General features: G+C 42.4%; 1 protein-coding gene across 1 annotated transcript in view; it reads left to right on the top strand.

The window, feature by feature from the left end:
• SYT16 (synaptotagmin 16) overlaps positions 1-13,686 on the top strand; it is a 126,288-nt gene that overhangs the window by 51,841 nt on the left and 60,761 nt on the right. The window contains 1 exon segment of the mRNA XM_058162921.1: positions 11,870-12,049. Coding sequence (XP_058018904.1) covers positions 11,870-12,049 — 180 coding nt within the window.

The raw sequence follows: 13,686 nt of genomic DNA, 5'->3' as shown, positions 1-13,686 counted from the left end.
TAGATACATTAATTCCCACAATAGAATAATGGAAGGTAAAGGCGATGGAGTTGGCAGAGATGGCAAAACTATCTGTTTTAATTAAAGAGAAAAACCTATCTAGTTTTGTTTCTACGTGCTTCTGGACTTTTTGCTTGAAATTGGAAAATATGAAACTCTGGGTTAAGGTTTTAATGACTTCGTAGTTCAAGAAATGGCTTGAAATCTTTAGAAATGTAAAGAAAAAGGTTGAGGGTTTTTTTTTTTTGGTACTTTACTGCACTGAAAAAAGTCAGAAGTCACTACTTTCTTTTCTTTCTTTTTCTCCTCTTTCTCTTAGCTTTCAAAGTTTTCTTTCTTTTTTATCTTAGAATAAATCTTTATATATATTTTTTTAAAAAGCAAAGAACATTTGGCAAAGTTCTAATAGATGGAGACTAGTGTTCTTGCCCATGTTACTAACAAGGGGCTCTGGGATGTGTGTGAATTCCCCATCTTTCATTGCACAATTTGCTTTCTATTGACCCATGTTGGTGCAGTGGTTAGAATGCAGTACTGCAGGCTACGTCTGCCGACTGCCTGCAGTTTGGCAGTTCAAATCTCACCAGGCTCAAGGTTGACTCAGCCTTCCATCCTTCCAAGGTGGGTAAAATGAGGATCCAGATTGTTGGGGGCAACATGCTGACTCTGTAAACCACTTAGAGAGGGCTGTAAAGCACTGTGAAGCTTATATAAGTGTAAGTGCTATTGCTTTGATCTGCAGCCTCTCTGACTTCTCCTGCTTCCCATCAATCTGAAGAAGAGATATTGGGAGAGAATTTCTCTTTCTGGCTTTTTTCAGAAAATAAACTATGAGCAGCCAAGAAGATTGCAGAGAAATGGAAAAAATATACACTTAGTCCTCAACTTACTACAGTTCATTTACTGATTGCTCAAAATTACAACACCACTGAAAAAAATCATGACTGTTTTTTACTCTTATGACAGTTGCAGCATCCCCATGGTCACATGATCAAAATTGAGATGCTTGGCAACTGACTCATATTTATGACAGTTGCAGTATCCTGGGGTCATGTGATCAAATTTTGTGACCTTCTCACAAGCAAAATCAATGGGGGAAGACACACTTACTTAATAACCAGGTTACTAATTTAACAACTGCAGTTATTCACTTAACAACAGTGGCAAGAAATTCACTTAAGAATTGTCTAGCTTAGCAACAGAAATTTTGGGCTCAGTTGTGGTCAGTTGTAGTCATAAGTCGAGGATTACCTACATAGTAGAATCAAAACAGCACCAGCATCTGTTCTCTTCCCACATCCAAGTATAATGTGTTGAAAACGTCTCGAGAAAGAAATCAAAAGTTCTTCTCCAACACCTTGAGGCTAACAGAGAAAAAGAGACATTCCAGAGAACATTCCCTAGAAGTTACAACGCTGATTTTGGCACGGTAATAATTAAAACCGCCAGCTGCTCAAGAATTGTTGAATAAAAACTACTTGTTGCCTGAAATCAGCAGAGATGAGGCTTTGAGCTTGTGGGTTGGTTTCTGAGCCCTAAGAGAACGAACCTTCACCCACATCATCTTCCACCTGATAGTGGCTAATAATATCTACAGATATTATTAGCCACTATTGCTAAGATGAGGCTTTACTTAGAGATCTTCAGAGGCTTTTTTCAATACAGAAGGGCCAGCCCTAAGGATCTTAAAGAGTCCTGCATGCAGGGGTGCTATTCAGCAGGTTCTGACAGGTTCTGGAGAACCAGTAGTGAAAATTTTGAGTAGTTTGGAGAACCAGTAAATGCCACTTCTGGCTGGCCTCAGAATGGGGTGGAATGGGGATTTTGCAATATCCTTCCTCCAGGAGTGGGGTGGGAATGGAGATGTTACAGTATCCTTCCCCTGCCATGCCCACCAAGCCACACCAAGCCCACAGAACTGGTAGTAAAAAAAAAAATTGAATTCCACCACTGGGATAATGTTTGTTCATGAAAGAAAACAGAGCCTGTTATAAACATGTGACATTTCATGCTAGTACCTATGCATGAAAATCCAAAAGGTTTGAGAGTTTGTAGAATCCTAAAAATGGCTGTTCTTCAGCATGTAGTAGGCCGGCTACAGTCTGAAGTTCAAGATAATGCTCAGTATGTTGAACTAAGGTCTACAAGCAGTTTATCGAAACGGTTCCTTTGAATAAGAACAACAAAGATGCTGAATCCCTAGTTCCATTTTTTGACAATTCCTATAGCTATCTACAACAATGAATCATTAAAAAGGCCATGGATAATGATATCATCATGCTGTTATGGCCATGTTCTCGCAGCCCTTGGAGACTGAAAAATTTGCAGACAGAAAGTGCAGCGTTCCTGCCCACTCCTGAACTACTGCTTGCTTCTGTTCAAGGCTGACAAACCTCCCACTCCCTCCCATTCCACTCCAGGTGATTGATGATTAGGGTCACCTCTGGAACAATGGATGCGTTAGGCAATTGTTTTATTCCTTGCAGCATATAATTCATTATTCCTTGTTGCAATAATTCATTCTCTAGCTTGTTTGAAATAATCAGCAGAGACCTGCTGTCCTGCGAAAACACACACATTTTATTTCTGGAGTGTTTGCACATTGTGTGAGCCTCACACATGAATAAAAGCACCACCTGTTTGTGGCTGATAACTATGGCTCATAGTGCACATATCAGTTTGGCTTGCTGTAGCAACAAGCAGAAGTGGCTCTAGCAGTTCTGCTGTGACCCACATTTTGTTAAAACAGCTGCCTGCTGTTCAGTTTGCTTTAATAAGTCTCTGGGCTTTCAGAGTTTGCACAAAAACGGTTTCTTATATGTTTCCAGCTACAGAGATAAGCTTGAAAATGGTTGTCAGCATCTGGTGGAAAGAAGTTGAAGAGATAAAGATTCTTGAGTAGATTGGAGAGAAGCTGCTAACTCCCAATAAGTGCAGGCAGAGGGATTTTAGAACTACACCTGTACATGGCTCTACTATTGAGTACATATCTTAACGATTTGCAGTCTGTCCGCAAGATGCTTACCATAAGAGTAGAGAATTTGTGGTCTTCCCAATGATGCTGATCCATCATGCTAGGGACCTTCACCATTGATCAAATGCTTGCTGGGAAATGTGATTCAGATGTTATCTAGAAGACCGCAAGTTTCTTAGTTTTCTCCAAGATTCCTGTACTTACTGCTTTTAATAGGGGTGGGGCATAGGTAGGAGAATAAATAGAATTGTATTTCCTTTTCCATCTACTAACCACGATATGTTTGAATGAATGCTTGTGTAAAGTTTATTCATGGGTAATCGTACTTTGCTAACCTCCCCTTGTGCAATTGGTAACCTGCATAAGTAGATTTCTCATCTCATGAATAATTTATATTGAACTCATGGTGGTAGAAGACTGGGTTGGAGCATCCAAGTTTAATTTGTTCAAAAGGATATTGGAATTCAGACAGTTGATAAAATCAGGTTTTCACATTTTTGCTTATTCTGCAGCTCTCTGATTAGCAAAATAAATCCAAAACATCTTCTCATCCATGGAAGTTGGAAAGATTGGTGGAATTGTCCAGTCGACTCTTCCCCAATTTTAATCTTGGGAAGTAAAATGCAAAAATTGTATGCTAAAACCCATGGTGAACTGGAACCATGGTTTACTTCAAGAATTCTCAATCTTTGTGGTGTCACCATCCTTTACAAGTGCAATTATCCCAACCCACTTTCAAGTACCCACTCAAAATAACCTGGCTGGTTTGAGGCACTTGAGTTTATTGAGTTACAGAGTTAACTCTTCCTGGTCTTTTTCCTAGGAAGGTATCACACTGAATCTAGTTGCTATGTTCATAGGCTTGTTGTACACATCCTGAGAAGTTGGAGAAAATCCTTGAGAGTCCCTTGGACTGCAGAGAGATCAAATCAGTCAACCCTAAAGGAAATCAACGCTGATTATTCTTTGATAGGGCAGATACTGAAACTCAAATATGTTGGCCACTGAATGAGAAGAGATAACTCATTGGAAATATCCTGATTTTGGGAAAGATTGAAGGCAAAAGGAGAAGGGGATGGCAGAGAATGAGATGGTTAGACAGTGTCATCGACACAGTGAACATGAATTTGAGCAAACTCTGGGAGACAAAGGAGGAGGGGGGAGGGGGGGCTGGTGTGCTATGGTCCATGCAGTCTTGAAGAATCAGACACAACTTAACAACTGAACACAACAACAACAAAACATCCTGGGTAGACTGGTTTCTTTTATTGAGGAACGGTTCTTCTGCAAGACGGGCCTCTGTGGCTCAGGCTGCTAATGTTATTAACAGCAGCTGCCTGCAATTACTGCAGGTTCTAGTCCCACCAGGCCCAAGGTTGACTCAGCCTTCCATCCTTTATAAGGTAGGTAAAATGAGGACCCAGATTGTTGGGGGCAATAAGTTGACTTTGTATATAAATATACAAATAGAATGAAGACTATTGCTAACACAGTGTAAACCGCCCTGAGTCTTCGGAGAAGGGCGGGATATAAATGCAAAAAAAAAAAAAAAGACAACACAATGTTTGGGCTGCTCAAGAGATGAAAATAAAGTCCTTATAATGCAAAGATTTGTACCGCCTGTAACCATAGAATGCTGCCCCCCCCCAGTGAAGGACCCTTCATTCAAGAAATTAACCCAGTGGTCTGGTATTGTACATACCGAACTGCAATTTAACCACACTGTTTATATTCATTTAGTACCCAGTGCAACAACTAACTAGCCATGTTTTAGTCTTAATTGCACTGATTGAACCCAAATGTAAAGGCAACTTGGAAACAGAATAACAGAATTGGAAGGGACCTTGGAGGTCTTCTAGTCCAATCCCCTGCTCATGCAGATCCTATACTGCCAAATGGCTGTCTAGTCCCTTCTTAAAAGTCTCCAGTGATGGGGCACCCACAACTTCTGAAGGCAAGCCATTCCATTGGTCAGTGGTGGGTTTTACTTACCTTTGGTACTGATTCGCTTGCACTGGGGCAAACTGGTAGCAGCCCACCACTGCCACTGGCTGATTGTTCTCACTATCAGGAAATGTTTTCTTAGTTCTAGGCTGAATCTCCCGATTAGTTTTCCATCCATTGCTTCTTGTCTTGCCTTCAGATGCTTTGCAAAACAGGTTCTGTCTTCTTTCTTCAGAAAACATCCTTTGGCTATTGTCTGTGACTTCGCCTAAATCAGATTTTTCCCCAAGGAGAGTTGTTGGACTACAGCATCCATCATATGAGCCGCGGTGGCGCAGTGGTTAGAATGCAGTACTGCAGGCTACTTCTGTGGATTGCCGACTGCCTGCAATTTGGCAGATCGAATCTCACCAGGCTCAGGGTTGAGTCAGCCTTCCGTCCTTCCGAGGTCGGTAAAAATGAAGACCCAGATTGTTGTGGGCAATATGCTGACTCTGTAAAATCGCTTAGAGAGGACTGTAAAGCACTGTAAAGCGGTATATAAAGCGGTATCATCCCTAAGCAATATCTCCAAATATTGACAAAGTTCTTCCAAAATCCAATGCCTTCTTTGGAGGGGGGGGGTTTGCTCAAATGCCGCCCTTTTGAGGATAGCACTGGGGTAGGCTATGCAAAAGTCCCAGCCTTGCCACACTCCCAAGCAGTGTGAGAGAAGCAGGATAATTGCCTTCATCAGGCAACTTTTCTGGGTATATTTTTCCACCTCGGAAATAGTACTTTGGGCCTTCTTGTGGGAGGTAATCTTCTAATCCTCGAGCCCATAGTAATGTTGTACAAGTCTGCCACATGCAGCTTTCCTCCGAGCTCCTGCCCACGCACCAGCTCTCTTGGTGTGATGTCTTCTGTGTATGTGTGCATGTACGTGCGGTATAATTAGCCGTTGGTTAGAAAGGGTGCCGCAGGAATCAGTTGGAAAACAACACATTGCTACAAATGTATAATGAAGTTCAATTAGCACAAATGGTTATAACAGAGGCAGTTTATGGACTACTGGATGGGAGGTGGCAGAATTATAATTGGAAAAGTACCAGTGACTCTTTCCTCTGGCCCACCTCCCACCCAAATGTCAGGAATAAATTAGAATTAAAGCAATTGCTGAGAACAGTGCTGTCTCTGGCAAGTAGCAGTTTAAGAGGCCACCTTGCAATGAATCCTCCCTTCTAGTTTAGTGATGCTAAGGAATTGCTATGTTTAGAAAGCAAATGCTGGGGAATATGCAATGTCTGGGATTATGTGACGGATGCTTTTAACTTGCACGCCTTAGACAACATGTCTTTTGCTGTTTATATGCTAACACTCTTGGACATGATTACTTGCTAATTGCTGTACCATATACTATTTTACGGTCTTATTTTATACCCGTCTGAGGTTGAATTGCAAAGCCATCTAATGGATCTTGCCGATGGCCCTAAGAGAGGATTTTAAATCTGAAAGAAATGTAAATTTAACTCTTACTGTTAAGTGTTCTTGTTTTCTCACCTTTGCCAACTCAGTTGATACAGTTTCTCAATTTTTCAATACTGTATCTAATAATAGCCAAGAATTCACTAGCTGCAGTTTTCCCTGAACTGTATGCATACATGGCCAGTATTTAAGTATGTTATGAGATCATTAAACGCACAGACCATGGGTAGATGGAGATTAAGAAGTGACAATCTATTTATTTATTTATTTATTATTTAAATTTTTATACCGCCCTTCTCCCGAAGGACTCAGGGCGGTTTACAGGCAGATAAAATAAACAGTACTATTACAAAATAAATACTATTAAAATACCACTAAAAAACTTATTCAATTTGGCATAATTAAAATTTAGCAAATAATAAAACCCATTAAAACCCATTAAAACCCATTAAAACCCATTAAAACCCATTAAAACCCATTTAAAAACTAATCCAGTCCTGCGCAGATGAATAAATGTGTTTTAAGCTCGCGACGGAAGGTTCGGAGGTCCGGAAGTTGACGAAGTCCTGGGGGGAGTTCGTTCCAGAGGGTGGGGGCCCCCACAGAGAAGGCCCTTCCCCTGGGTGTCGCCAGGCGACACTGTCTCGCTGACGGCACCCTGAGGAGTCCCTCTCTGTGAGAGCGCACGGGTCGGTGAGAGGTATCCGGTAGCAGTAGGCGGTCCCGTAAGTAACCCGGCCCTATGCCATGGAGCGCTTTGAAGATGTTCACCAAAACCTTGAAGCGCACCCGGAAGGCCACAGGCAGCCAGTGCAGTCTGCGAGGATAGGTGTCACCCGGGAGCCACGAGGGCTCCTCTATCACCAGCGCAGCTGCATTCTGGACTAACTGAAGCCTCGGATGCCCTTCAAGGGAGCCCCATGTGAGAGCATTGCAGTAATCCAGGCGAGGCGTCACGAGGCGTGGTGACCGTGCACAGGGCATCCCGGTCTAGAAAGGGGCGCAACTGGCGCACCAGGCGAACCTGGTAAAAAGCTCTCCTGGAGACGGCCGTCAAGTGATCTTCAAAAGACAGCCGTTCATCCAGGAGGACGCCCAGGTTGCGCACCCGTTCCATCGGGGCCAATGACTCGCCCCCGACAGTCAGCCGAAGACTCAGCTGACTGTACCGAGATGCCGGCATCCACAGCCACTCTGTCTTGGAGGGATTGAGCCTGAGCCTGTTTCTCCTCATCCAGACCTGTACGGCTTCCAAGCACCGGGACAACACTTCGATAGCTTCGTTGGGGTGGCCCGGTGTGGAAAAGTACAGCTGGGTGTCATCAGCGTACAGCTGGTACCTCACACCGAAGCCACTGATGATCTCACCCAGCGGCTTCATATAGATGTTGAACAGAAGGCGAGAGGATCGACCCCGCGGCAGCCCACAAGTGAGATGTCTCGGAGCCGACCTCTGCGCCCCTGTCAACACGGTCTGCGACCGATCGGAGAGATAGGAGGAGAACCACCGATAAACGGTGCCTCCCACTCCCAATCCCTCCAACCGGCGCAGCAGGATACCATGGTCGATGGTATCAAAAGCCGCTGAGAGGTCTAATAGGACCAGGGCAGAGGAGCATCCTCTATCCCTGGCCCTCCAGAGATCATCCACCAACGCGACCAAAGCCGTCTCAGTGCTGTAACCGGGCCGGAAGCCAGACTGGAACGGGTCTAGATAGACAGTTTCATCCAGGTGCAAGGGAAACTGATATGCCACCATACTCTCTACAACCTTCGCCACGAAGGGAAGGTTGGAGACCGGACGATAATTACCTAAAACAGCCGGGTCCAGGGAAGGCTTCTTGAGGAGGGGTCTCACCACCGCCTCTTTCAAGGCGGTCGGAAAGACTCCCTCCCCCAAGAAGCGCTCGTAATAGCCTGGAGCCAGCCTCGTGTCACCTCCTGAGTGGCCAGTACCACTCAGATTTCTATCTTTATTAATCAGTAAATCTATCTATGGAGATTCTCAGTTATCCAGGTCATGGTTGTCCGAAAGGTGCTTTTTCAAGAGGCAACTGGACTGTCTTGTTTTTCTTTCACTTCTCATCCAAGAACCTTCTTCAGCTCTTATTGATGGTGGGGAATGGAACGATTTACCTTATTTTTCGGAATGTAAGACATACCTTTTTCCCCCTAAAAGAGGGTGAAAATTTGGGAGCGTCTTATACACCGAATGTAGCCCAGCCCAGCCTCTGAAATGGAGGTTTCAGAGGCTGAAAAAAGCCCCTGAAACCTCTGTTTGAGAGGCTGAAAAAAAAGTCTCTGAAACCTCCGTTTGAGAGGCTGAAGAAAAAGCGAGGCACAGAGCTCACAACCAATGAACCTGTTGCTAAAGTTCACCTTTGGGAACAGTTGATTGGGGGTATTCCGGGAGGCCGATCCACCCCAAATCAGCTTTTTTCTTATTTTCCTCCCCAAAAACTAAGATGCGTCTTATACTCCAGTACATCTTAAAGTCCGAAAAATATGGTATATTCCTTGCAGACAGCTGGTCATTTGCATTCAGCCATTTTTCATACTTATGACTGTTGTAGCATCCCTATGGTCACGTGATTAAAATTCAGATAACTGGCAATTGACTCACATTTATGATGGTTGCAGTGTTCTGGACTCATGTGATAATCTTTTGCAACCTTCTGACAAGCAAAGTCAATGGGGAAACCAGATTCACTTAACAATGTTGTTACTAATTTAACAACTCCAGTGATTCACTTAACTTAAGTGGCAAGAAAAATCATAAAATGGGGCAAAACTCACTTAACAAATTTCTCACGCAGCAACATAAATTCTGGGCTCAATTGTGGCCATAGGTGGAGGACTATCTGTATGGTAGTGTACCTTCTGCTGGTGTTCAGTAAATTCTGGGCTCAATTGTGGCCATAGGTGGAGGACTATCTGTATGGTAGTGTACCTTCTGCTGGTGTTCAGTGTGGAAGGCAGGAACTGTATAATTGTCAGTAGCTAGGTCAGAGGTCTTAAAACTTGGCAGTTTTAAGATTTGTGGACTTCAAATCCCAGAATTCCCTAACCAGCAAGGCTGGCTGGGGATTTCTGGGAGTTGAAGTCCACAAGTCTTAAAGCTGTCAAGTTTGAAGACCTCTGAGCTAGCTACTTCTAAAGTTTCTTTTGACTGGAAGCCATGGTGGGCTTGTTCTCCAAATCGGTTGCTATTTTTGTAGCAATATTGAACAATAGCTACTGATTACATTGTCCTTGAAGTCTCCACATGAAAGTCCATGTGCAGTAATATTGTTGTACTTCATTGACAGTCTTTGCAGAAGTGTCTCCATTCACACACATATATATGTGCACAGGTGGCTGAAGATTTGTTCCTGGGGAAAGACCCCCCAGTTTTATGCAGCTGAAGTGAGATGCTCCATTTGCATGAACGTATATTGTAAAACATTTCTTTCAGAAGCTTGCCTGTTATGAAAATAGAGTGAGGGTTCTTGGTCATTAGCCAAAGATGTATCTTAGGATTGCCATGGAAACAGTGCACTGATTAGAAAAATAAAGCACGTTTGTACACGTTTGTCTGTGGATAACAGATATTGTTCAGTTTCAGCTTTTAGTAGCCCAGATCAGCACCCAGTGTTAAAACATTTGGAGAGCCACATTTGTCATCCCTAGACCAAAGTGTTGTGGTCCGCCAGCAGCCTGTGGAGCTGGCAATGGAGTCAGACAGTGATGAGGCTGAGGAAGAGCATGGGCCAGTCCTGGAGGCTGGGGAAGGCCCGGATGAGGGCTCTGTGTCAGAGGCTAAGGTGGGGCCAGAGCCATTGGGGAGTAATGTGCAGACTCCAGAGCCTCCAGAGTTGGACAGTAGTGAGGCAGAGGAACAGGAGGAGCCTGTTCCTAATGCACGCATGAGAAGAGCTGCCAGAAGGGAAGAGCAGCTCAAGCAAAGAGGACAACTCGGGAGTAAGGCCAAGAGATGATTGGCCCCTCCCATAAGGCTTAAAAGACCAGCGACAGTGTTTGGACTCTGTCAAAAAACAATGTTGATAGCTTTGTCTTGTTGCATTTGTTTCATATCGGTGTTTTCTGAATTTTTGCCAAGAAAGACCTTTGGCAGTTTGCCTAATTGGACCAAGGTTGGTGATAGGACTGAGGAATTTGTGTTGGGAGGAATTTGCTTTAATTTATTTGGACTACGCTGAGAATGAAGTAATTCTTAGCTGTTTTAATAAAGTTTGTTTGTTTTTACACTGACTGAGTTTCCTACTACCTACTTGGGCCTGGGTCACAACACAAAGCAAGATAATGCAGTTGAGTGGAGTTTTAAACCTGGTTTAGTCTAACATGGTTAAACCAATCGCATAGCTGAACAGATTTAATGCAAACTATAAAAAAAGATGGGAAATTAAAAAAAAAATCCCAGAAGGCGGCAATGGCAAACACTTTCTCTACTGCTGCCCCTCAAAAGAACATGGACATAGCCAGGAGCTCTACTTGATGTTGCCTTTTTACTGTGATTAGCTTAATCATTTTAAGATGCCCCTTCCTGAAGTTCAACTAATTCCCCAACTACTCCAGCTAGTCCTCAACTTACAACCACAATTGAGTCCAAAATTTCTGTTGTTAAGTCAGACATTTGTTAAGTGAATTTTGCCTCCTTTTTATGACTTTTCTTGCCACAGTGGTTAAGTGAATCACTGCTGTTGATAAGTTAGTAAGCCAGTTATTAAATGAACCTGGCTTCCCCATTGACTTTGCTTGTCAAAATGTTGCAAAAGGAGATCACATAACACTGAGACATTGCAACCGTCATAAATATGAACCAGTTTGCCAAGCATCTGAATTCTGATCACATGACCGTGGGGATGCTGCAAAGGTCTTAACTGTGAAAAACAGTTACAAGTCACATTTTTCAGTGTCGTGGCAACTTTGAACGTCACTAAATGAACTGTTGTAAGCTGAGGACCACCTAAATATCCAATAGCTGTGGAGTTAAACATCATCCTCAGTTTGAGGAAGACTCCACTAGTTGTAGATTTTCAGAGGTTGCATGCTCCATTTTTCACAGAAATGGATTGTGGTTCATTGCAAATTCTGATGGGATGGCAGAAGTGATTATTTTCAACATGATGCCCAAGTGATATTTAATTATTTGTAAGTTGTATATCTGTAATTTCATTTAAGACCTCGTAGCATCCTCCCTTCCTGGGTTTTTTTCCATAACAATGACATTGTTAGTTGAGTTGGCTTGAAAGGGAATCAACGTCCTTGAGGTCCTTGAGCCTCCATGGTTGAGAATGGATTAGAATTGTTGCTCCTAAACCAGCATCTTAACTGCTACAACACACTTGTTCTCCCTTCCTGGTGATTCCTGTAAACACCCCCAATACCTGCATGCTCATAATGTAGCAGGTGCAGCTCATGCATTTCTGCCATTTTTTTTGTACAGCCTCCATTTATTCTATTTGCTTTCTCTCATTTTATTCCCAGTTACTCCTGAAGCAATTGGGTTCCTCTCTGCTGTTGGGGTCTTTATAGTTCTCCTTGCAGTCCTCTCCCTCTTCATCAACAAGAAGCTCTGTTTTGAAAAGATTGGAGGTCTTCCCTGCTTGGAGCAACAAGGGAAGCACAAGCACTACAAAGAAAAATCTGGGGTTCGGGAGGGTCTTGGTAAGTAATATGCAGTATTCTGGCAACGACAGCATCAGCAGCAAGAACAACATCCTCTTGTAGATTTTAATAACTTATTTCTGTTTTGATATTGATTGCATGCATATTGCAAAGCTTTAGTTTAGCCAGGACAGCTACCTTAATGTTTCTCTGTGCCTATAATCTTTGCACTATAATCAATCTTTTCTCTTTCCAAAAATAAATCACAACATGCATCGTATTGCAGCTTATCTCTTTTTTAACCTGCAAGAATTTGGACACAAGGCATGAGCCACCTGGGTGATTCACAATTTTGCTTTCCGTGTGCTTTCTGCTTGGTGATACAGACTCGGCTCCCTTCAGATTGAGATGTATGTTTGTTTATTCATGTCAGAAGCATCACAATTAAAATAAGACATACTATGCAACATAACATTTAAAATATAAAATGAAGATGTATGCAAAGGATATACTTAGTGTTTGTTTTTATGTATCCATCCATCCATCCATCCACTCACACTCACTATATTCTTGCAGCATTTTTATCTGGGTTTATAGAACTTCCTGATGATATCATAGCAGAATAAAGTTTTTTTTCACCATTAAAAAAGTTGAAATGCTGATCCCCAACCAACAGAAAAATTTGTGAAAAGTCAAGAAAATGGGAGCAGTACGAGTAATAAATAATTGATCAAATGCATAACCCTTATGTCCTCTTTTTGTGGCATGACACAATTGCGTCCCAGAAGCTCCCAATTAATCATCATTTCCTGTTCTGTCAAAACCAAAATTACTAACTTTGCCGTATGCTTGGATCTGAAATCTGTTTCAGAGCCTAAGATTCTAGCTTGTTCTATCTTGTCAGTGATGGAAGTTTATTAATAATAGATAAGGCAAAATAGAAAGCTATAGTTAGTTGGATTTCTAAGCAATCTGCAGCAGCAGAAGAGGTTGACCATTTTTTTTTTGGACCTTCCTGATTGGAATCACTTTCAAGGAGCATAGATGTTGGCTTCTGGAAAGTGTAGTGGGTTTGGTTGAGACAGATTCTGCAAAGCAGATTGTCTGCTTTGCACATACTTGCTAAAAATAGTGTATTTAATATCTAACATATGTAATCCTGATAAATATAAAACTGGGTATACAAGTTTAACAGTGCATGAAAGAGGCACTTTCTATGCATTATAGATGTGTAGATATTAAGGGGTCTCTCTCTCTCTCTCTGTGTGTGTGTGTGTGTGTGTGTGTGTGTGTAGTATGATCCTGGTCCTTGCCACCCATAGCTTTAAACTTCTTTCTGGTTCTACAGTTCATGTGCTCAGGTTTTTTTTTATTTTCTTCTCTGCCATAGTTCCAGTGTTACATAAACACTAATATTCTTCTGTTAAAGATTTCTTTTGTGTGAGTATTGCAAAATCTTTCTTCTTCTTGACAAATAGCACAATGGAGGGGCCTTTCTAAATGACAACATCTCTCCTTCCCTTTATGTGGGTGTTGACATTTTTTTGGAGCTGCCAGAGATAATCTTGCAAATATATATTTACTGAAGCTTTTTAAAAAGTGAATGATTAACAGGGAAGTTTTAAAATCAAGTAGTGTGGGAAGGAGGAGGGGAATTCATTTGCTTCCAAGCTGTAGTGATTTGCATTTGAAAGTGA

Source organism: Ahaetulla prasina, chromosome 1 (genome assembly GCF_028640845.1).
Source record: "Ahaetulla prasina isolate Xishuangbanna chromosome 1, ASM2864084v1, whole genome shotgun sequence".
Lineage (NCBI taxonomy): Eukaryota > Metazoa > Chordata > Lepidosauria > Squamata > Colubridae > Ahaetulla > Ahaetulla prasina.
This window is presented reverse-complemented; position numbering and strand designations above follow the sequence as displayed.